This window comes from Lissotriton helveticus, chromosome 10, assembly GCF_964261635.1.
Source record: "Lissotriton helveticus chromosome 10, aLisHel1.1, whole genome shotgun sequence".
Classification (NCBI taxonomy): Eukaryota; Metazoa; Chordata; class Amphibia; order Caudata; family Salamandridae; genus Lissotriton; species Lissotriton helveticus.
This window is the reverse complement of record NC_136071.1, coordinates 240,268,392-240,293,851: the sequence shown is the minus strand read 5'-3', so window position 1 is coordinate 240,293,851 and position 25,460 is coordinate 240,268,392. Positions and strand designations below refer to the sequence as shown.

Here is a 25,460-nt window from a genome sequence, read left to right as displayed (position 1 = left end):
CAGGTAAAAGCTAGAGCTCTCGGAGGACAGAAACGATGCCTACTCCGACCGGAGGCGACTCCTCCTACAAGCAGGATGGCTAAGTGATTGGTATATCAAGGCAAGAGGCTTCAAACGCTTCTACTGCCTTGATATGTGACCCAAGGCTCCCCCCGATAGGAGAAATGCCACCCTCTGCCCCTAGCCCTATGGCACCAAGAGAGGCAGGAAAATTAGGTAGTAAGGTGTGTTCTCCCTCAGGCTAGTTCCACCCCTAAGGTGGCCTACCTGATGTGAATACGAATTTTAGGATTCCATCATCTTGGTTTTGGAAGAATTAGACTCTCTGAGTCAGGGTTGTGCCCAGTTCCCACAGGAAGTGGTCATATAGAGAGTGTAGGTACCCTAAGGGTAAGTAGCTCATCGACTACTACCTGTTACTCCCCTTAATGCCCCTAAATAGAGTATTTAGGTGGCACCCCGACACCAGGAACTCAGATTCAACGGCTCTAGCCGAAGAGGACAAGGAAGAGACATGAGAAAAGTGAGAACTGGAGACTGCTGTGGATTTTTGGTGCAAACCCTGCTGTCTACAATAGTCTCACCAATCGTGACCATCGACTTGTCCTGCAGCTGAACATCTTCCAAGAACCCCTAGAGCTTGCTAGCCCGTTGCAAAGTGCCAGTAATCTCCCTTGGAGTAGAGGAGTTACTCAACTGAAGTCCACAGGCACCAAAGAAGAAATATCTGGTTCAGCAAGTTGCCGTCCCTTGGCCAGCCCGATACAGCAGCCCCCTAGGAAAAGGTACCTGTGCTCCTGAAGGTCGGATCGGTCTACCCACTGAGTGAATGAATAAAACCATAAACATAACTAAAACCATAACTAAAACCATACAATACGAGACATTTACTGCAGCTGCAATCATTTCACCTTTAATAGGAAACATTCTCATTATTTGCTGCCCTTCATGAATTTAAGAGTAAAAATACTAGCATACAAATGATGAAAGGCGGTCGGGTGAATGAGCCAACCACAGCACCTTCCTACTACTCGAAAGTTGATTGGTCATAAACTGGCTTTTTCCCTGATTAGTTAGCGTGTATGTTCTTTACTATGTAGCCAGCTGTAATTCTACCAATAAAGTGCCAGTGTGCAAGACTATATGCGGTTAAAATGCACATGTGTAAGTCTAAGGTGCGAGTAAAGTATTTGTGCTTTACTATGCAGCCAGCTGCAATTTGACCGATAAAGTGCCAGTGTGCAAGACTATATGCAGTTACATGTCCATGTGCAGGTCTACAGAGCGGGTAAAGTGCTAGTGTGAAAAAAGTAACTGCTTGTTAGGCGGTTATTGCCACAGCATGACCAGATAGGGAGCAGCTGTTCACTCACTGGAGCTCAAAACTGCTGATCCTTTGTTTTCGATTCTACTGTGCAAGTAAACCGGCTTTATCGTCTACAACCTGTGCTGGCTGTTTGGATCTGACCCGGATTGTTCATCGTACCGTGGTGCTGCCTCCCCCTGACTCGCTGGTGTGAGCGTGAGCTGCACTCGGCACGCTCTGTCTGTCGCTCCCAGCTGGAGTCAGAGGGGTTGAGGCCAGGGTGCAAACAGTGGGTGCACCTAGCCTGGGGGACTGCGAGGACCAGAAACCTTAGCGGAGATCACCTGGCTCCTCTTCCCCCAGGCGACCCGCCCACGGACACGCCCCCAACGAGCTGGTTAAATATTCGTGACACCCGCTTCGCGGGCGCCACTCACTGGAGCTCAAAACTGCTGATCCTTTGTTTTCGATTCTACTGTGCAAGTAAACCGGCTTTATCGTCTACAACCTGTGCTGGCTGTTTGGATCTGACCCGGATTGTTCATCGTACCGTGGTGCTGCCTCCCCCTGACTCGCTGGTGTGAGCGTGAGCTGCACTCGGCACGCTCTGTCTGTCGCTCCCAGCTGGAGTCAGAGGGGTTGAGGCCAGGGTGCAAACAGTGGGTGCACCTAGCCTGGGGGACTGCGAGGACCAGAAACCTTAGCGGAGATCACCTGGCTCCTCTTCCCCCAGGTGACCCGCCCACGGACACGCCCCCAACGAGCTGGTTAAATATTCGTGACACCCGCTTCGCGGGCGCCACTCACTGGAGCTCAAAACTGCTGATCCTTTGTTTTCGATTCTACTGTGCAAGTAAACCGGCTTTATCGTCTACAACCTGTGCTGGCTGTTTGGATCTGACCCGGATTGTTCATCGTACCGTGGTGCTGCCTCCCCCTGACTCGCTGGTGTGAGCGTGAGCTGCACTCGGCACGCTCTGTCTGTCGCTCCCAGCTGGAGTCAGAGGGGTTGAGGCCAGGGTGCAAACAGTGGGTGCACCTAGCCTGGGGGACTGCGAGGACCAGAAACCTTAGCGGAGATCACCTGGCTCCTCTTCCCCCAGGCGACCCGCCCACGGACACGCCCCCAACGAGCTGGTTAAATATTCGTGACACCCGCTTCGCGGGCGCCACTCACTGGAGCTCAAAACTGCTGATCCTTTGTTTTCGATTCTACTGTGCAAGTAAACCGGCTTTATCGTCTACAACCTGTGCTGGCTGTTTGGATCTGACCCGGATTGTTCATCGTACCGTGGTGCTGCCTCCCCCTGACTCGCTGGTGTGAGCGTGAGCTGCACTCGGCACGCTCTGTCTGTCGCTCCCAGCTGGAGTCAGAGGGGTTGAGGCCAGGGTGCAAACAGTGGGTGCACCTAGCCTGGGGGACTGCGAGGACCAGAAACCTTAGCGGAGATCACCTGGCTCCTCTTCCCCCAGGCGACCCGCCCACGGACACGCCCCCAACGAGCTGGTTAAATATTCGTGACACCCGCTTCGCGGGCGCCACTCACTGGAGCTCAAAACTGCTGATCCTTTGTTTTCGATTCTACTGTGCAAGTAAACCGGCTTTATCGTCTACAACCTGTGCTGGCTGTTTGGATCTGACCCGGATTGTTCATCGTACCGTGGTGCTGCCTCCCCCTGACTCGCTGGTGTGAGCGTGAGCTGCACTCGGCACGCTCTGTCTGTCGCTCCCAGCTGGAGTCAGAGGGGTTGAGGCCAGGGTGCAAACAGTGGGTGCACCTAGCCTGGGGGACTGCGAGGACCAGAAACCTTAGCGGAGATCACCTGGCTCCTCTTCCCCCAGGTGACCCGCCCACGGACACGCCCCCAACGAGCTGGTTAAATATTCGTGACACCCGCTTCGCGGGCGCCACTCACTGGAGCTCAAAACTGCTGATCCTTTGTTTTCGATTCTACTGTGCAAGTAAACCGGCTTTATCGTCTACAACCTGTGCTGGCTGTTTGGATCTGACCCGGATTGTTCATCGTACCGTGGTGCTGCCTCCCCCTGACTCGCTGGTGTGAGCGTGAGCTGCACTCGGCACGCTCTGTCTGTCGCTCCCAGCTGGAGTCAGAGGGGTTGAGGCCAGGGTGCAAACAGTGGGTGCACCTAGCCTGGGGGACTGCGAGGACCAGAAACCTTAGCGGAGATCACCTGGCTCCTCTTCCCCCAGGCGACCCGCCCACGGACACGCCCCCAACGAGCTGGTTAAATATTCGTGACACCCGCTTCGCGGGCGCCACTCACTGGAGCTCAAAACTGCTGATCCTTTGTTTTCGATTCTACTGTGCAAGTAAACCGGCTTTATCGTCTACAACCTGTGCTGGCTGTTTGGATCTGACCCGGATTGTTCATCGTACCGTGGTGCTGCCTCCCCCTGACTCGCTGGTGTGAGCGTGAGCTGCACTCGGCACGCTCTGTCTGTCGCTCCCAGCTGGAGTCAGAGGGGTTGAGGCCAGGGTGCAAACAGTGGGTGCACCTAGCCTGGGGGACTGCGAGGACCAGAAACCTTAGCGGAGATCACCTGGCTCCTCTTCCCCCAGGCGACCCGCCCACGGACACGCCCCCAACGAAAAGTATATAAATAACATCTCGCTCCCCGCGACGCGGGACGCGCGCGGGACTAAGCGCGGGGAAAAGCCCGGGCAAAGGGCGGGCCGTCTGTGGCCGTCCGGGGACGTTTGAGGACGGGCCGGGCCCCCCCCCTTACATCCCGACTATCATTACAGAGAACACCGCACTTGGTAAGTTAACTAACAGCTTATATTAGAGCTTACATCGGTGTTTTTGTCCGGGAACCCATAACCAACAATAATCTAAAGTATATAGGTAAACAAATGGGCTTCAAAAAACTACGTTCCCGCACGATATTTATGAAAAGAATGGGGACAGAAAATGCTGTTCGGAAATCTACTGACAAGTCAATTAAACCTGGTCGGATAACGCTAACACCAGCAATTAGCAAATACTTCACTTCACTTACAACTAAAGACACTCAAGAATTGAATACATTTGTCAGAGAAGTCTCTCCCAATGTTTCCGTAATTTTAAGGGAATTAGAAAGCACCCCAACGATACCTAACCAACAATCAAATCTGTGTCCTCTGACCACCGATCCAAGTCGTAAATCACTTTCCATCCCAGCTGATTTACTAAACTCTCAACAAGAACAGACTACTCAAAAAACTTCTACTCCTATCAAAAACGGAGGGAGTTCAGCGCTTTTCGATACCTCGAATACCAATAAATCAGTTCTAGGACTGCAAATCTTGGAACATGCAGCAAGCCAGAACAATAAGGATAAAACATCTCTTCCAACAACCTTAATTGATCCTTCATCTGATCCTTTCAATATCAATTTCAAATCAAGTAATAATATTACTAACACAACATCACCTATATCAAAAGCCCTGTTTTCGCTGCAAGAGATTCTAGAATCGGTTCTCTCTCACCTGGGTAATATTCTTGATAACTCTGATCAAACCCTGGACGTCCAAATAGGGATATTAAAACATCTAGTTAATAAAAAAAGGAAAAAAGACCTCCTCTTAGTAGAGGCATACAATTTACCAACGAAAATAAAATCTGAGCAAAATGATATATCGAAAGAACATAATAATGAACAGAAAAAAAGTACACGTGATTTCGGTACCCAAACTTTTAAAACTCAAATACAACAAAAACAAAAGAGAGAACTTCCAAATGACACAACAATATACTCCTTGAAAAAACTTTTCAAAGAAGAACATCAGCAAAAAATTAACAATTTCCCAATCTTCAAAAAAAGAAGTGAAACTACTACATTGGTAAATAATTCCGTATCAGATAACCAGGAATTACATACGTCTAATATATCAGTACAAGATAGCGGAAAATCTACAGATAAAAAGAATCTGGAAAGTGACATAGAAGGAAGGAAAAAAAGGAGAAAAAAACCAATCAGGAGGATTCAAAAAAAGAAAGCTCACAAACTAAAATTTCGAAAGTCAGTTTTAAAACAAAACCCTGAAGAGGAACAAATTGGAAAAATAATAGCAATTGAAAGTATTGCAAAATCAGCAATTAGGAAAAACCTTGAAGAGAAGTCGCCACAACTAGATCCAAGTGCGCAAGAATTTGTCTCTCTCAGACTTCTAGAGGAACCAACTCAAATAAATAATAATATAATCATGGAACATCTAGACAGGAAAAAACAAAGAGAAAAAGTGTCTTCTCCTAAAATTTTACAATTTGAAGAACTGTTTCCTAGTGATTCATCCCCACTTAACAGAAGAAGGATAATACATCTACTACGCCATATCAAGCCTCTACAATCTTTGAGCAGTAACGAACTGGATTTAGTAACTTTTCCCATTAAAGACAACACTAAATTAGCAAGGGTAACATTTTGGTCGTCTGTCATCCCAGAACTTATCCTGAATGATAAGGAGATACTTTACAAACAAGGCTATGATGTTGTGGAAAGAAAAGAACCAATGATCAGTACAGTTCCAATTGGGTTTGATGCCCAGATTAGTGCACTTGCCAATTCATACAGGAAAGAATTTCCAAGACAAAATGAAGCGTTGGAAGATCAAGCAATCATGCACTCAGATACCTATTCTGTAGGGCAAGAAAAACTAAAAATCCTGGTAAACAAAGGTCAACGGGCCGTCTGGTATCAAGCTTTTAAGATATCTGTGAATGATAATAGCACAAAATCTTGGGCTTGGGTTTCAGAGACTCTAAATAATAACAAACCCAAGAGATCTCAACAACAATATGTTTAGCACTGGCATAAAAATAACCTCCTGGAACATCGCTGGTGGAACTAAGAACAAATTGTCCACGGCTATCAGAAATCGGCCGGATATCTTGATTTTACAAGAAACATGGGCAACCGAACCTATTACTGTTCAAAACTATTATGTTTACGAAAATCCAGCAATAAATACTCATCGAGGTCATGCTAGAGGCGGCCTAGCTATTCTATTAAGTGAAGAACATCTGTGGACCCAGGAACTATTAGATACCAACTTAGAAAACCTACAGTGCATCAAAATCTCCGCTAAAACCTGCAAGACAGCTCTCCCTAAAACAATTCTTCTTTTTAATGTATATGCTCCTCCAGGTAAAAAGCATGATACAATACTCTTAAATATCATGGAAAGGATTGAGATCATAACAGAAAACGATCCTCTCTCATCCTTTTTAATTGTCGGCGACTTCAATAGTAAAATTTCTAATTTTGAAATTAATAAATGGGCACAACAACACTCAGAAGAAGGTCTGGACATCATAGCTCCACAATTCCCGGAGGGCATACTGACTGATAAAAGAGGGAAACTGTTATTATCAGCATTAACAAACATAAATGGAGTAATATTGAATGGTAGCATGGAAGGGGACATCCCTGCAAATTATACCAGACAGGGAAATGGGACATCATCTATAATTGATTATATAATCACAAGTAATGATTTGTTAGAAACAGTCTCATATCTGCTCAATCAGTTCTGCCAAGAAAGCGATCATACCATGATGCACCTGACAACAGAATGGTTACCCAAATCTTCTGCAGCCTGTCACATAATATATCAAAAAAGCAAGGTAGTGGTGAACAATGAAAAGAGACGCATATTCTGGAACTCTCATACAATCGACAAAATTACGTCTCTGATTGACCATTCACAACTTTTGACGAGAATATACTCAGAAAATCTCATTGAAAATTTTGAATCCATTATAAAAGAGTTTAGATCTCTCATCCTTAATATGACAGCAATGGATTCAGCAGGCAGCGGTAAGAATAAAGATAAAAATCAGCGCACCCTTAGGAACTCTGAATTAAAGAAAAAACTAAACAAATACATACGCGCCCAATATATGAATCCCACTCTTGAAATAAAAAAGGTCATAAATCAGATCAAAAATCAATTAAGACGCGAAAATCTGAGAAATAAAAAAATATTACAAGATCGTAACTGGGTAGATATACAGACTGCGGCAAACAAGAATGACCAGCGCAAATATTGGTACCTAGTAGGAAAACTTACTGGATCCAAAGAGAAATTACAACCAATACCGGTCCCTCCGGATGCCTGGGAAAATTTTTTGACAAACCTCTACAAACCAAACTCAATATCTCCATTGGAAAGTAGTGGGGTTTACAATAAAGAAAAAGATAAACTTTCATTAAGTAAAATTACCGCAACATCTGTCGAACTAAACATACGTAAAGCAAGATCAACAGGAGCGTCTGGTCCTGATCAGATTCCGATCAAAGCACTAAAAATCGCCCCGAAGGAATGGAGTCAGTTGCTGTATCCCCTTTTTAATTATATCTTAGATACTGGCCAAATTCCAAAATCATGGCAGGGAAGTATAATCATTCTGATTCATAAAAAGGGAAGTAAAACCCAGGCAAGCAATTTCCGTCAAATAGCACTTATGGACTCCGTGGGCAAGGTATTTGCAGCAGAAATCTTACACCGCCTAAAAGAATGGGCCTTCACGACTGGTCAGATACCGATGTTTCAAGCAGGTTTCAGACCTAAACATTCGGTGACTGACAACATCGCAGTTATCCAAACCATCTTTGACAAATATATAACACAAAAAAATCAGGTTGTATACGCTGCTTTTATAGATTATTCAACGGCGTTTGACCGGGTAGACCGACCAACATTGTGGGAAAAATTGAGGAAACTTGGCATAAATGAGCAACTACTACAGTCTATAATTAGCTTGCACACCAATACTTGGTGCCAAGTTCAAATGGGGGGAGAAAGAGGTTACACTGAAAAAATCAAAACTGAAAACGGACTAAAGCAAGGGTGCCTCCTAGCCCCAATATTATTCTCCCTCTACCTAAGCGACTTGTGCCATTACCTGCAATTAGGCTCCAATCTACCTCCAAAAATTGCTGATAAAAAAATAATTGCTTTACTGTATGCCGACGACATAGTGTTGTTGGATCTTACCCCCTTCGGACTACAAGCGTCACTTGACATTCTGCACAAATACTCTAAAGAAAATTATCTAGTCCCAAATATTCAAAAAACAAAAGTGCTGGCTTTCTCGGGAAGGAAACAAAGCGCAAGATATTCCTGGAGATTAGGAGGGGAAAAGATAGAAGAAGTTAAGGACTATCCTTACCTTGGCAGGATCCTTTCAAAAAACGTATCTAACACCGCGCAATTGAATAATTTGTCAAGGAAAACAGATATACATGTCGCGGCCCTTCTGAGACTTTATAGCGCAACAGGGAATAGACATTTCTCCTCTCTGATAAATCTATATAAAGTAAAAATATCTCCTGTACTTTCTTACGCGATGGAGTACATCCCCGTAAAACAATGGGCTTTCATGGACCGAAAAGAGGGGAAGATCTTAAGGAAAATTGTGAAACTGTCAGATGCAGTCCCTGTCCAAGCACTGAGATTAGAACTATCAGTGACAAGTTCCTATGCAGTAGCAATTGCAAATGTAATAAGGTGGGCCTACAACTTATTGCACGCAAAAAGGAACACATTAAGAGCACTGTTGAAAAAAGAAACCTTTGAGTATGATGCTAAAAAGCAAGTCTTCAGAGAGAATATGGTTGAAGCATTTCGAGTAGCAAATATTACCGTTGAAATGCTGTTAAATTGGTCACCAGCACAACTAAAACTATTTTTAAAATGCTTCACCCCAAAACTCAGCTACGAAGCGGACTCTCGACACTGCACCAAATTATCTACCTATAAACCATTTATTGATTCCTTAGAATTTAAACAGAGTCGGCCTTATATGGGGCTAACCTTAACACATGGTGCAAGGAGAACAATTGTTATGCTTCGACTGGGCATCCTCCCCTTACTTTCATTTACCTCAAGATGGTTCCCGGGGGAATTGGCTGTATGTACATTGTGCGCTGGGGGGGGATCAGACTCTGGAACATGTTCTATCTGTATGCCCGAATCAGATCGTAGTTTCTGCTCGCACTAGATTTTTGGCACCAATATATCGCTCTTGTAGAGTCACGACAGTGAGAGAACTTATCGCTCTTTGCAAGCAACCTCCGAACGAATTTGTTTGTTTTAATTTGTATAAATTTCTAAAAACGTTTTTATCTTTGTATTAACGAAATTGAATCTCTTTTTATATGTAACTTGTATAATATATTTTGTGGTCCTCTGTTGAGTACCAGAACAAATAAAAAAATTTGACTTTTTGGAGCAGCTGTTCTCGCTTTCCCTAGCAGCCTGTCCTTGCATGTCCATTTACCCGCTTACAATTATTTACATAACTTGACTGGGTTGGCAGAGTCTTATGTCAATTTCTCTGGCAACCGTTACCAACAGGCCCTAGAACCTACTAGGAGCTTATCAATTCTCTTCACAGCACCCCCCCACCCCCACCCCCACCCCCCAAACACACATTCACCCAGCACCCGACCTAGCATCAATCAGGTCTTTAAAGATGGCCAGGAACTACACTAATCAAATGTTCAACATTGTATTTCTTGGGTACAGCAAATCCACCAATGCGGTCCTGCAGGACCTAATTCCCCGTCAATTAACTCTCTTCTTAAGAGGCTCCTTCGTTGGTTGACCATTACTGAACAGATACATATGACATGCAGCAGCGTCTTGATCTCCTGATGGCATAGCCGGCAGTTCTCAATTTTGGCAGAAAATCTAATGTGTTTATCTCACCAAGTCTGAGAGACAGGAATGACTGTTTAACTTTCCGATAAGGTGCTGTTCCGATGATAAGTGCTAGCAGCAGCGCTATAGCAGTGAAAAGGCGTGTTTGTTTGGGGATGTTGTGTACGTAACTTATGAAAATGCATAGCTGATAGCCTGCTCTTTTCCCTTGATCACCTATTTCCGGGATGCAAATGTGCCATTTGCATCTATTTTGACCCCTGAATACGCGTAGGTGGCAGCCTTTTCAATTTTGTTTCCACTGAGTTGCACTGAGTGAGAGGACACCAGGACCGACTAGAGCCACACGGGACCAATACCTGGGATACAAGACCCCTTGCAGCAAACAGCCCGTGGGAGTCCAATCTGGGCTCCCACTACACCGAGAAGCTGCCGAGGGCCGTCAGCACCACAGAGACCCACCTCCAGACTGGTCCAGCTGTCCTGATTTTGCACCCTCAACCGCAAGGCACTAGGATGCACAAAGCCCAGCCCACCTTTCCACTCTGCACCGAGTGCTCCAGCGAGAGTACCGGCGAACCAGCAGTGCCCCTTTGTTCCCAGGACCCTTGTGACCCAAGCCCCCCATTGAGAGCTCCCGGACTTGTCCCCAGCGCCCCTCTGCAGCAGTGTTCCAGGTCCCTCCCCCTTTTCTTTCCACTGGCGTAGTAAGCACAACTACCAACTCAACCAGCACCTCTGCACCCAGACGCCCCAGGGAATGTTACAAGTAACTAATGGTTGTACTCTGGACATTGGCCCCCTATGGCCCAAATCCCAAAGGAGACTCCCAGAAACATACTGAAAATAACTGAATGCAACATATGCCTTTTCTCCCATAGGGAAGCATTGCTGTGGAAAGACGCATTTAAGTGAACTGTTTACTTACCTGTGAAATTCAATATTTTAAAAAGTACTTCTCATATAACGAAGTTCTTGGTATCAACATTTCTATAAAAATACTAAATTGATCTCGTATTTATTGTTGAATGTGCATTTCATTTTTTGCCTCTGTAAGTACAACAAAAGCTTAGCACTACCCACTGATAAGTCAAAACTGCCCAGCCACACTACCACGAAAGAGAGCATTTACTGTTTACTTTTTGCCTCTTATAATCCAATAAGGGTTGCCTGGACTCTTTACACAGCATTCCTCGTTTTGGTATACTATATATAGAGCCAGCTTCCTACAACTAGTAAATCCTGCATTCATCTATTCTCCTTGCCTGTTAAGATTTACTTGTGTGTGCCATCTTTACACATTATGCAATCCACCATTGGTGTCAATCTCAATCTGTATTTAATATGTGCTGTATATGTGTGTCTGATTCACATAACTTCACTAATGTTCATGGAGAGTGTATTAAATTCAAACCAAGAGAGACATAAGGGCAGACTGTATAACATAGCAAATGAGAAGTCTACCTTCTGTTAATGTTGAAAGTTAGAATGCATGGGTTTAAAGCATACAATATATTGGGTTACTTCCTGCTGGGCTCCACAGAGAGGCTCTGGACCTTTTTAAAACAGTCAGCGGTGTGCTTGGAAGGGACTGGGACTCCTCTTTCTGGAGGAAATTATATTTTTAAAGCGGCGTTTAACATTATTTGTAGGCTCGACTTCTGCTTTGGCTTTTAGATCCAAGCTAAACCTCTTGCTCAGCTCTCCCGTTGAGTTCTCGGTTTTACCTAATAGAATTTACTCACTTGTTGGGCCATCCCCCACCAGCTAAGCACAAATGGGAAGGCATGTTGGGACACCCACTCACTGACGAACAATGGTCCTTTTGCTGTCGCCAAACTGGGGAAATCACCATGAGCAGACTGCGTATCATACACTACAAATATTTACACGTTTGTACTATAGACCAGCACGTTTACATCGCCTTCACTTGAGTGTACTATAGACCAGCACGTTTACATCGCCTTCACTTGAGTGATAACGATCAATGCGATAGATATGGGGAGGAGGGAGCTGATATCAGGCACTTGGCCTGGGACTGCACGCCTGTTCGCCGGTACTGGGGAGAAGTTATGCTGGCCTTAGATAAAATGATAGGGACATACGTTCTGGAAGATCCCCTTACTGCACTCCTGAGATACACTGAACCACCACCTGCAAAGATACTGCAATATATTTCCCTGGTGCTTCTCCTTGCTAAGAAGCGAATTGCCTGTAAATGGGGCAGAGGGAGGCCCCCTAAATTTAAGGAATGGCTACACGACCTCATATATTGCCAAGAACAGTTACATATATATGCTGAACTCTTACCGCCCTCCTCTCGCCCGAGAGATATCTGGGGTCCTCTCCAAACTTACCTCCTGGAACACATCACCACTGTAGATACAACCACTGACTCCCGCGCTGAAGGGATTGACACACGGGATGGAGGTGGGAATTGATGCATGGGGGACACCACACAGGAAGGGACAGGACTCCTAACATGTAACCTCAGGGGTTTGGGCACACCATGTGTGAAAGTATTTCAGAGGATGGACTTACAGATTGCGGCTATTTAACTCTGTAAAACCTGGTGAATAGTGGGACTGTACATATGTTATTAGAATTTTAGATCATACATGTTTTTACAACCTTTTTTGCGGCCAGTTACAATACATACCCACCTGACGCGGCAGGCCTGAAGTGGTTGTAGGCGGCTTGCTGTGTACTCTCCCTTCCGCCTCTAATACTATATCATATGTTAATTTGCATTGCCGGCCCGCCGGGGATGTAGGCACTATGCTGTGTATGGAACCATCTGGAACCAATAAAGGTTTTTAATACCAACAAACAAATTTACTCACTTGTTGAGAATGCGACAGAGCAACTCTGGTATCAGATGCTCAAACTAAGGGCATGGGCCAAAAGGATTTTTATTAGCAGGGCTAATATTCAAATTCTCCACGAGCACCAAGTCCAATACTCCGTCCACGTTTTCTGGCCCATCCAAATCTTTGTATGGTTCAGGGCCGAAAGCACATTAAGCATAGTTAAGACCAAAGTCAGCCTGGCAGTTATTCTTGACCACAAAAACCTTTTTTCCCCAAGCAACAAAAGTACTTCCTGGGTGCAGGCCAGATGGGTTCAGTGGATTATACAACTCATCAGGTTAGATACCTTTTAATATAAGTCTAATTTGCTGAGTGAGGAAATGGCCTTCAAAGCTATCTCACCGGGTGTAATCGGAGTAAATCCTACGGAAGAATATTAGTCGTGGAAGTTGATATTTAAAAGATTTTACTGTAAACTTATTTTACAAAACTTCATATGCGGAGAATTACCGTAAACACAAGCACATCATGCAGTTCCTGTCCAGGCAGATCATGGGTTTACTTAGGTTTAGGAAAGTTTCAAATCTAATAATGACAACGAAGCAAGGGTTATATCCCATCTGAGGTGAAAATGTATTTGCTTCTCTGCATATGCTGTACTAACTATAGCAAAAATAATGTTTAGTAATGCTGCATTAACCATCGAAAAATTTATAGCAATTCAAGGTTTTCTTCTTGCCAAGTTGATATTTTTAATGCTATAACATAGTTAGTAAATACAGCTTTTGAAACCCTGCAAATGAATTATTACAATATTTGATGTTGCAGGTTTGGAATTTAAGTATAAAGTACAAACATATCTGCTTCAACAGAGCGGGCAATTTAGTCTTTATGGCACTGGTGGAGCAAAAAAAGAACTAGATAGAAAAAAAGAGGGATGGATGGAACTAATACAGAATGTGAACTGAAAGAAATCAGTAATTAAGTCTTTTTACCAGGACATGTTTTTTTTAAAATAAATTAAATTAATAACATTTGTGATGCTGATTGCCATCAGCAGAAAAGAAAGTTGAAAAGCAAACTTAATCTCCTTGTATATGACAGAATTAAACTTCTTTCGCTCTAGCTAGGGAAATTCACATTCTGCCGATATACAATATTTTTAGGTCTCGGACCTATCGATGCGCGCATGCGCATCGAGCGGAGCGAGAATTCAAGTGGCGAAAACATCATGAAACCACCAGCTTTTTGCTGGCGTTTTCATGCAGTTCATGTGAACCACGTGTTCAAACATGAACGCGCATCAGCCTCCCTCCATTTGCCGCACAGCACATCAAAGGGCTTCGCCCAGCGTGCGCTCTGCGGCTTCTCGGCTTCTCCTCCCCTAATTACGCCGCACACAGCCTTCCTTGCATTTCTCCTCCCCCTCCCCAGCCAGCTTCCCCCAGGCCGTGTTCCCTCATCCCTCGCACCCCCTCGGCTCTATTTCTCCGATTCCTCTCCATTTGTTCTTCCTTCCTCTACCTTTTCACATCCTCTCTCTTTGCCTGTCCTACTTCCTCTTCATACCGCTACACCTTCAGTATTTGCACAGACTGTGACTCCTCAAACGACCCACCACACCTGGCTGTACATCTCCGAGTGCTGTTGAAAGAATTGAGTGAAACCAACCCTTCAGGGAAAAAAAGGTAAACTGTCTGCCGCTTTCAAATGTTGAGTGCTTTGGCCTCCTGACGTTGGCGTACGGCTCAGTTAGCTAAATGCTCTCTGCTGAAATCTGTGTAGCTTGGAAGTCACACGTTTGAACTGTGGCAGCAGTGCTTTCTTCTTTCAAAGGCTGATGTATATATGTACGCTTACACGCAGCGCTATTAAACATTTAAACATGTTGGTTCGTGAGCACTATATAAAACACTTCACTGCAGTCCTGATGAGAAGTAAAATTAATAAATCAGCAAGTGACTTAAAACGTACTGTAAATATCAACGACCACATTCCACAGCAACTGCCGTGTTAACTACATCAATCGGATGCCAAACACTGACAGCAAAGCTACAAAACAATTTCTTAAAATGGGAAGCGTTCAGAAACCTTGATTTAACACACGAATAAAAATAAACAAGCATTGGCATAGCCAATAGGTCTCGCTTGTGGGACCTTATAAGTATTTAGTTACAAGGATATTGTGCTGCAAAACTAAATACTTATAAGGTCCCACAAGCGAGACCTATTGGCAATGCCAATGCTTGTTTAATTTTACACTTCTTTAAAGGGACTACATATGGTGAATAGATTCCCTGCTTTAAGTTACCTTTGTGTGACCCCCAATAAATCAATGACTTGGCCTACAATGAAGTAATTTTTTTTCACTTTAATTTTGTTCCCTCCACATTCCCTCCATTATCAAGGTTAGAGGTAGTGTGCTCTTAGAATTTAAGTCACCTTTATAAAGGGCCTAATTCAACACTTAACTGGTAATCACATGACACTTTCCCCCAAAAAAGCACTTGCATATTATATAGGCTAAATAGGCTCACAAGGTGAGCCTATTTATGTTATGTGACACTATATGCAGGTGAGTAACGTTCGCAGTGATTATGCATGCCACCCAACGGTAGCTGAAGCCCAGTATCCTTTAAGTAATACTTCCTTCACCTCACACAGTTTTGGAGTAACTGTCAATCAACAGGAAGACAAACACAGGAGATCACATTTTATATTCTGGCTTGACCCTCCTATTCTGCACCCCATTTTTTCTGTTTTTTTAAACTTATAAAGCTCTCAGCTACCCCCAACGGGGGTTTCCCGGCGCTGCGACAGGCGGCAGTTGCAGGTATCAATAAAAGGCTATGGATTGAAAAAAGCCAGGTCTTCAGGATATGTAGAAAAATGGTTTCAGATTCAGCCATGCGCAGGTTATTCCAAGTGTTGGCAGTAATCACTGCAAAAGCTCTGCCACCCATTCTGGAACGGCGGAAACGGGGAGTCATCAAGAGGCGGAGATGGTCCGATCTAAGTGAGTGGTTGGATTGAGAATGCTTAAGTCGCACTCTAAGGTATGTTGCAGCCCGACCCTGAATTGCTCTAAAAGCAAAAACCAGCAACTTAAACTGGATACGTTTAATCACTGGAAGCCAGTGGAGCTTCTTCAGGTGGGGTGAAATCAAGTAGAGATATGGGATGTTACAGATCAGCCTTGCAGCCGCATTCTGAACAATCTGCAAGCATCTGATTAGGTAGGCTGGAGCCCCGGCGTACAGACTATTTGCATAGTCTAGATGTGAGGATCAGGGCATGAATAATGATCCGGCAAGACTCCAGAGGAAGAAAAGGAAAATTTGTACGAAGCATGTACAGTTTACCAAAACAAGCAGAGGAGACCTGGTTTATTTGAGATTTGCAGGATAACTCATTGCCAAACCAGAATCCAAGATTCCTAGCTGAGTCCACAGGTTCCGGAGGGGGATTCAACTCAGATGGTCACCACCGTAGTGGCAGAAGCGGATTTTTTTGATTAAAGAACACCACCTTGGTTTTGTCTGAGTTGAGCCGGAGCATGTTTAATGACATCCAGGAGGAAATGTTACACAGACAGCGTCTGAAATTGGAAAAAGTTGCTTCAGAGTGATCTTTAAATGAAAACACCAATTGTGTGTCGTCAGCATAAGAGATCACTCTGACTCCGCAGGATTCTACCAAAGTGGCCAGGGGAGAGAGATATACATAAAAAATAGTGGGGTCAGAGCAGAGCCCTGAGGGACTCCACAACTCCGGGGTTTCTCCTCGGAAGCAAATGGCTGAACGTGGACTTGTTGAGTGCGGCCACTTAGGTAGGATCGAATCCAGGACAGAGGGGTGCCCTGAATCCAGAGACTGCAGAGTCTCACAAGCAAGATGGCATGAAGAGACCGTGTCGTATGCCGCGGACAGTTCAAGAAGCACCAACATTGCTGCTTCGCCTGCATCCACGCATTCGCAAATGGTCTCAGAAACCTCAAGAAGGGCAGTCTCAGTGCTATAAACGGATCTAAACCCGGACTGCGAGTCATGGAAAAGATGACGGGACTCATAAGAGCATCAATCAATGGATAGTGAGAAAATAGGCAGCGTCTCAGTTGATTAGTAACGCCCACTCGTGTAGGCTTATGATCCGATTCTATTGGAGGACCCAATAGACTGCAATGTTTGTCATTAACTTACATCACGCCCTAATGCTCACATGTGGGCTTTAACTCAAAGTTAAGCAATCATATAACCAGCACATCTCACCGATGTACTAACTTATAGCTCCATAAAAGTAGTTCCTGTGTTCTTAATAGTCGATACAGTGGTTTTGGTTAACGGCTGCAACAGGGTAGAACCAATCTAGTTCTCCCTGGTTACTTAACAGTGCCTCAAATGTGGTTGTTCCCCTAACAATCCCAAGTAGACTCTATTTATCACGATCTGTTGCTTGACACTGACCCAATGGAGTTGGTCTCTGGTTTTTCCTGGGCGGACGCCCTATAGAACTGCCTGATTCTTTAACAACGCCTCCAATGTTGCCATTGTGTGGACGTCTGTAGTTTGCCCTAGTAGTTTAGCACTGTCCTAATTAGGTTGGGCCACTGTCACCCCTGGATGGATTCCATAAACTGCTTACCCTGGTGAACCCCACAGATGAAAAAGCATAGCAGTCACTACCCATCATGCAGTCCATTAACACATACGGACAGTAACTACAAAGCTGCTTAAATGTTCACACTGTGTAACTAGCCAGGATTATGCGCCATGTATTAGGTGCACCATACTTACACAACGCCTTAAAAGCTCACCCAATATGTCCCATAAAGGCTAAACTACAATCAACACCCTTACATCCTCTAAGATGGGCAACTAGTAATGTAGCACAAAATGGAACGCATAACGGCCTAGTATCAAGCAGTATGTAAATTACACATCGAAGATTCCCGTTTCACCTTAAGTACACATTTGACCTCGCAGTATGTGGGGAAGCGGTATATAAACATAAATAAAATACATGATATGGGGTATGTTGCCTAACCTAAAATACCTCACCATCCACCACAACACTGCAAACGTGTGGGCAAAAATAAAAACAATTCTCACTATTTAATAGTTGTATATGTTTTGTGACGTGCAGGGCTATTCCACCCATAAAACGAATACGTCTGTCTATTGGCAATCAAAAACAAAGAACGGCTATCAATCACTACAGTAATCAATCTATGGGTAACAGGAGAGTAGGTGGGCCCAGCCAAAACTTACTGTCAACAGCTCAAACATAGAAACCTCAAGAGCGTGAATGGGCGGGGCCTTGTCCAATGAAGCAACCATGTTGGGGTCAAGCGAAATGTCAATACCGCATCAAAATGTAACAAGCCGGTGGGATCGTGTACAAAACATTTATATAGCAATGACATTTCGCCTGACTGTGGAATGGCCGCAAATCAGGACAACAGGTTTTAAGGCATGCGCATTATGTTTTCTAGCTGCCTGAGTCTCTCGAACACAAGAGGTTCTCTCACTCCTTCACGCGCACACAAGGAAAGGAATGCAGGAAAGGGTCGCGCACAAGGGTAGGGAAAGAGATTCTTCTTTTACCTTGAGAAGATAACTGCCGGACGCTATTCACGAACTGCTCCAGGGCAGACGCCATCTTCGCAGCCACCACCTCCTCCTCCTCGCTCTCTATCCTGTAGAGGGGCTCAGGGATCCACTGGCTGCCGGAGCCAGTGTGGGAGAGGAGTGAGGGGAGCCACACCAGTTGCGCTGAGAGCTCAGCTCTCGGCAGCAGCAGTCACGAAGCTTCAGCCGTTGGGTAAGCGTGAAAACCTTCCCCTACTGCGCATGCGCTCTGTCTGTGTGAAGGGAGTTGACTAGCTGACCCACGGAAGCCGACGAGGATGGATTGGAAGATTTTGTTGTTATTGTAATTTTAGATAACGCGAACTCAACCCGAAGATATTTAGGCCCATCACAGGAGCACTTACATTACGCAATGTCACATTCCCTTTTTTACGCAAGGGGAGGTTTAGAATTTTGGAATCAGAGATTTTTGAGCCACGGTAGATAGTCGAGCCCAACCGGTTCCCTAGTCTCAAAGTCGGCAGCGCTGGCCTTAACACCTCATCCTCGCCCATTGATTGAAGTTAGCATAGAAATGGAAGATAGACTACAGCGCTTGCTTCAAAAGTAAAAAGTTGATTTAGAAAAAAATAATGTTAGCAGTATTTCCTGCACCAACCCAAGCGGCTCTCTAGAATTCAAAATTTGCAAACATTTGTGACTAGAATTTTCAATTCTTTTAAAGACTGGGAGTCAAGGGATATGCTTCTCTATTCTTTACCACTTTATTTTTCAGCAGCCAATCACAATAAACTTTGAAAAAAAACATTAAATATCCCATGATACTCTATAATCACGTGACCAACCAAAGAGTAGGTGCCTGTAGTATCCTTGAAGGAATCAGAATAGTCTTGTAGAGTAGAATATCCAATGTATTGAATAAGCAAGATGCAGGAACAAAAGGTACAAGCAGCTCAGTGTAGCTGACTGCACAACCATCTGAATAATAACATTCTAATTAACTACAGTAACAGTGATTACATATACAGAATTCCATAGTCATGAATTCCACATTGCATGTATACTGTTCTACTATTGTTCTTAAAGAAACAAACACTTACTACACATCCCCCTTTCTTAATTAATATACAATTAAAGCTAAATAATGAAAAGGAAATACATAGAAACAAAATCAAGAACGGATAAAATCCTGAAACTTCTTAGGAGTGACTACACGTCTACCAACCCTGGTGGATTTGTTTCCATACTCTCTACTAGGTTCCTCCATACTTTGCCCAACAGAAGATTCCTCTCTAGGTAAAGGTTCCTGAGATTTACCAAGATGAGAATCATGGACAGCATGGTTGTCTTCTCCCAAAATATCAAAAGATGAATCAACCAAACCATCATCAGATACCAAATGAGGATCAACTAAACTTCCTTGAGGAACCAGATCTTGTCTTTGATTTTCAACAACAACTCCAGACTCACCCCTTTCTTCCAAATTCGGTAAAACTTCTAACCACCAATAATTCTTTTCCTTAGAACATGTATTCTTCTCTAAAACTCCAGACTTATCAGATAAAGCAATGCGATTTAAATGATGAATAGTTCCATCATCTAATTCAACTGTGTTCTTCATAACCTTGGTGACAATTCTCGGGTTGGAAAACTTAGGTTCTAATTTCCCAGTTTTTCTACTAGTTTTGACTCTAACGTACTGTCCAACTTTGATATTCACCTCCTTGGTACCATGTTTGGCGTCAAAATAAGATTTATTCTTATCCTGAGATTTAATGATGGCTTGTTTAACCTGATCAGGATCCCATTCATATTTCTCACCTCTACCAATCCAACCAGGATTCAATCTACAATGGGGAAATCTACCTCTCATCAATCCAAACGGACTCTCCCCAACAGTGTCATGAACTGTGACCCTATACGACCAAATCAATTTGTTTAGCTCATCATCCCAATTCTTATTACCCTTCTTTGCCAATTGCAACAAACCTTTCAAAACTCTGTTCATTCTCTCCACAACAGAATTCCCTCTAGGATGGTACAAGGCTGTAAACTTCTGTTCTATTCCTGTGTAAGACAATTTTTTTTTCATGAGTTCAGATTTAAACTGTACTCCATTATCAGTTAAAATTGAAACAGGAAACCCTTCCCTTAAAAAACATTTATCTAAGAATTCGATGATCACTTGTGTATTAACATTAGTGACTACTTCAACTTCTATCCACCTCGAAAATAAATCCACAAGAACCAAAATGTACTTGGAAATACCATCCTGCCATACAACAGGACCCATTATATCCATCGCAACATGTTCCCAAGGTAAATTTGGACAACCTAACGATGACATTGGTGGATTAAGAGTCTTTTGTGACTTATCAGCACTTTCACACAAAATACAATCACAAACGTGCCTTTCAATATCCAAGTCAATTCTGGGCCACCAGTACAACACTTTGATATTTCTCTTGGTACGAGAAATACCTTGATGGCCTTCATGACCCAAAACTATCACATTGTCTCTTATGCCCATCGGAGGTACAATTTTGCCTGCTCTGCACAGGAATGTACCATCTATACTCAACTCGTTACGAACTTCCCAAAAAGGTCTGAATTTAGGATCCAATTTACACTCTTTACCCCACCCTTGAGTGACTTTGTCTTTTACAGTTTGTAGCAGTTCATCCTTCAAGTTTTCTTCCTCCCACTTTTCTCTAGATAAACCAGGAGTTTCAGCAAAGATTGTCGCTACGCACATATCATTCCAAGGGTCAGGATCGATTTCTTGAAGAGGTAAGGGAAGTCTACTGAGGAAATCTGCGATGACATTTTTAACCCCAGGTACATATTGCACTTCGTACACAAAATCCTGAATTCTCATTGACATTCTAGCAATTCTTGCAGAGGCTTTGGATAAACCTTCCGTGGTAAGTAACTTTGTCAAAGGTTTGTGGTCTGATCTCAGTAAAAATTTCTTGCCCCATATGAACTTTCTGAAGTGCTCCATGGCCCACACACACGCTAAAGTTTCTCGCTCTATAGCTGAATACTTGGCTTCAGCAGGGGATAAAGAGCGAGAAGCGAAAGCGATGACCACTTCACCTCCTTTTTCTGAGATTTGAGACAAAACACCTCCCAAACCTGTACCACTGGCATCAGTAGTGATAATATTTTCTGCACTGGGATCAAAACCCTGCAATGCAGGTGCATTTGCAATTGCACTCTTGATGCTGTCAAACGATTTCTGACACCCTTGATTCCAAAGAAAAGGAACCTTGTTTTTCATTAGCAACCGCATTTCATAAGTTTTCTGCGAAAAATTACAAACAAATTTCGCATAAAACTCGGCCAGACCTAAGAATGAACGTAATTCATCTTTTGATTTAGGAGCAGGGGCATTGAGAATAGCTTCTACCAAGGTACTCTTAGGTTTGATGCCTTCGCCCCCAATTTCATGGCCCAAATAAATGACAGACTTCTCTGAAAATTTACATTTAGCACTCTCAGCTACTAATCCATTGCTTCTAAGAATACATAAAACTTCTCTCAATAATTCATCATGCTGTGTTTTGTCTTTTCCCATGATCAATATATCATCTTGGAAAAAACCAATTTCTTTGATATGGCCAAATAGGTTAGACATAATCCTCTGAAAAACGGCCGCTGCCGAAGCCAATCCAAAAGGCATACGTATAAACCTATAAAAAAATTGTAGTATCCTTGAAGGAATCAGAATAGTCTTGTAGAGTAGAATATCCAATTTATTGAATAAGTAAGATGCAGGAACAAAAGGTACAAGCAGCTCAGTGTAGCTGACTGCACAACCATCTGAATAATAACATTCTAATTAACTACAGTAACAGTGATTACATATACAGAATTCCATAGTCATGAATTCCACATTGCATGTATAATGTTCTACTATTGTTCCTAAAGAAACAAGCACTTACTACAGTGCCCTATATAACACATTTCTCACATAAACGTATCTTCTTTCTTTGTAAAGATCTCAGAAAAACAGTTCATGCAATTAAAAATTATCCAACGCCAGAAACATCCAGAATCAGGATCCTGTAACGACAGGAAGCCCTTTCTCAAGTACAGTCAAGGTAAGACCCAACGTGGGTCTGCTTCATAACTCCAACCAACGAGAAACGCCCCCCTGGGAGAGCCAAGATAGACATCATCTTTTTGTCGCGCATGAAAGCTGGGTGGAGACCTGGGGATTTGTTTTAACACCCCTCCAACTAATGACACAGGTGGACTGTGGTGCCCAGTACAGGAGTGTGGGAGCATGTGTGCAGCAGTGGTGAAAGGAGGTGCAAATACTGAAGATGCTCCTTCTTTTGACTGTCTGTCTCCTTTTCCCCTCTTGTTCTTCCTCCGTTGGGTCGGCTCCCTGGTTTTCTTTGGACTTGGCCCTCGTAACTTTTGGACTGGAATTCGAGGGTGCCCCGCCATTTTGGGACCCTCTCCTGTTGTCGCTCTTGCCCTAGGCGCATCTTGCCATGTTGACATGGTTACCATCGATGCCTATGACCCGGGTCCGCCATTTTGTTGATTCTTGTCCTTTCCTTTGGACCCTTGGATTCCATCCTGCTGACCTTCAGACATTTCTCTTACGCTGGACTGCCTTCTCTCTTTCTCCTCTCACCAATCTCAGCCTCCAACTCTTCTCCCCCACATACCGCTCTACCCCTTTTTATTTACATTTAAAAAAAAATGTATTTCTCTTTTCACTCTGTAAATATGTGATATGTACTTGTCCAAGCCGAATCGCTGGTAAAATAGAATCCTGAGAAAATCTACTATTTGTATATATATGTATATAGAGATAACTCTAACCACTAGTATATGTAGTAGACCTTTGTACTCACTACCATTCCTATGTGATTCTTAGAGTTTATCCATTTGTATCTCTTCCTTGAGTGACTTTACAACTTGTACATTTGCATTTTTTTTCTATTTGTATCTCTTCCCTGTGTGACTTTACAACTTGTACATTTACAATTTTTGTTCCTGTTTGTATCATTTATATAACTCATGTAATCCTAAGTCCTTATGTATCGCAACTGGTTCTTTTGTAAAGCGCTCTGACACCTTCGGGTAATGTTTGCGCTATAGAAAATCGCATTAAATAAATAAATAAAAAAATAAATAAAAAAGAACATCCGAAGTCGATCTGACCTCTCCATAAAGAAACATGTCTTCACCAAACCAGGGGCCCATAGCTCAGGAAGTGCCGCCACTCCAGCGATCATTTTCCATCAGAACCTGAAAAAGGGAAAAGCAAGCCGTACAACTGATTTCACCAACATGTCACCAAACCAGGACAATTAAATTAGGGAGGGAATATTAGGAAACTGATCCATTATATACAATAGCTGTACAACACATTATACATTGGGTGGGATAATCCTCGCCTCGTGTCCTTAATAGAATTGAACATTCTTGTCACAAATGTTTTCAAACTTTGAATTCTATGTCAGGACTGGATGCTCCGATTATGCTTGTTAAAGCTTAGCCACCCAATCAGAGGGGGGCCCTGAGGCGAATAGGGCAGAGAAAAATTAGAGGGGAAAAAGCAAGCTACTCCAAACAAAATTTCTCTACCAATATACTTAACATGCGCTATAAGTCGCTAATATACATACACCGAGGGAGCTGGCCAAAAAGACAAAGGCATGTCACAACGCACAAATTAGAAACATATCACATTTATTGGTAATTCATTAACATCTTATTTGTAAAATGGACGTATATAACATCCCACACCACACTCACTCACACATTCACACCAACAATTTCATACCAACAGATTCATACTCTCACGTACCAACACATCCTGAAAATCAGGACTTCAATCATACTCATACCAACAATACAGGAGATAAGAACAGATGGACAATTTTAACAGATAAAGATGACAATGATAATAATCTAAAAACAGATAAATACTCCAACATTTATGTGACACCAAATATATCCAGGGTCCTCAAGATACATTAGAATTAGGATGATAACCAAGAGTATAAATCATGAATTAGATGTGGTCCATGAAGTAGAAACAACGCCGACATGTGTTTCGGTGATGGACGAGGTGCGGGTCCCACCTTCCTCAGGGCGAAGAGATCCAAAGGCGTGGCTGTGGGACGAGCCAAAATCTGGAGACCGACTAGAAGGACCTCAGGTTCACAGAACAAAAGACTAGGATTAAAGTAGAATACTTATCTCTATAGGAAACCTAAATAGTAATGCAGGAATCTAAACAAAAGAAGGGGAAGACTCCATTTTGGGTAAGTGCGATGTATATAGAAGAAGAAGAGAAAGATAGGTCCTCCACGTATATTAATGGAAGCGAAACTCCATCTTGAGGTTACCAAAAGCAATCCAATCGTGAGTCCGGTTTAATTCAGAGGCTCTGATGCAAGGAAACGTTCAGTGAAAGGATGAAAGAATCGCAGTCAGTATCCAGGGCATAGGAGAAGGGATAGTGATAATCGTCTGAAATAGTGTTCCTATGCGTAGCATACCCGTGTCAGATCTTGTTTTGAGTAGCTAAAGCTTAGCCACTACCACAGAAGCTACATCAACAATGGATTTACAAAAGAATGTTTTAAACGTAGACTCTGCTGACCAGTCATCCACTTTCAAAATATCAGAGTGTGTAGAACCCAAGGCAAAAGAGTTTGAAGCTATTGCACCATGTGCTGAATGGGCCCCAAACATGGACACATCAATGCCTACTTTGCCTATAATCCAACGCACCCATCTCGCCAGCGTAGCCAGGGTCACAGGCAAAAGGGTTTCTGCAAGGCGATCAACAATTTCCCTTTCATATCGGAACGAAACTCTGCAGTACTCACCTCGTACGCCTTCAAACATTGTACCATGCACAGCTTAGAATTTTTCCGGAAATGCAGGATAGGGAACTGAATCAGTATCGCATTTGGTCCGTCTAGAAATGGCAAAAATTACCCCTTCAGGGGAAAAGGCACGCCATGGCAAATCTAATGCATGGATGTCAGACACTGTCTTACATGAAACAAGACAAAGCAGCATGGTAAGCTTGGCTGACAGCTGCTTCC

General features: G+C 43.4%; 2 protein-coding genes across 5 annotated transcripts in view; one reads left to right on the top strand and one right to left on the bottom strand.

Annotated features, from left to right (window-relative positions):
* The window catches only part of COPS3 (COP9 signalosome subunit 3), a 97,745-nt gene extending 78,811 nt beyond the window's left edge, over window positions 1-18,934 (bottom strand). The window contains exon 1 of the mRNA XM_078665212.1: window positions 18,391-18,934. Coding sequence (XP_078521338.1) covers window positions 18,391-18,445 — 55 coding nt within the window. The 5' untranslated portion in view covers window positions 18,446-18,934. The remainder of the gene's footprint in view (window positions 1-18,390) is intronic.
* NT5M (5',3'-nucleotidase, mitochondrial) overlaps window positions 18,328-25,460 on the top strand; it is a 401,499-nt gene continuing 394,366 nt past the window's right edge. The window contains exon 1 of one of the 4 annotated variants that reach the window (XM_078665220.1): window positions 18,328-18,365. The gene's annotated coding sequence lies outside the window, so the exon portion shown is untranslated. Of the gene's footprint in view, window positions 18,366-18,472; window positions 18,608-25,460 lie in introns of those variants that run through there. The other 3 variants (XM_078665214.1, XM_078665219.1, XM_078665217.1) reach the window with 3 other exon arrangements.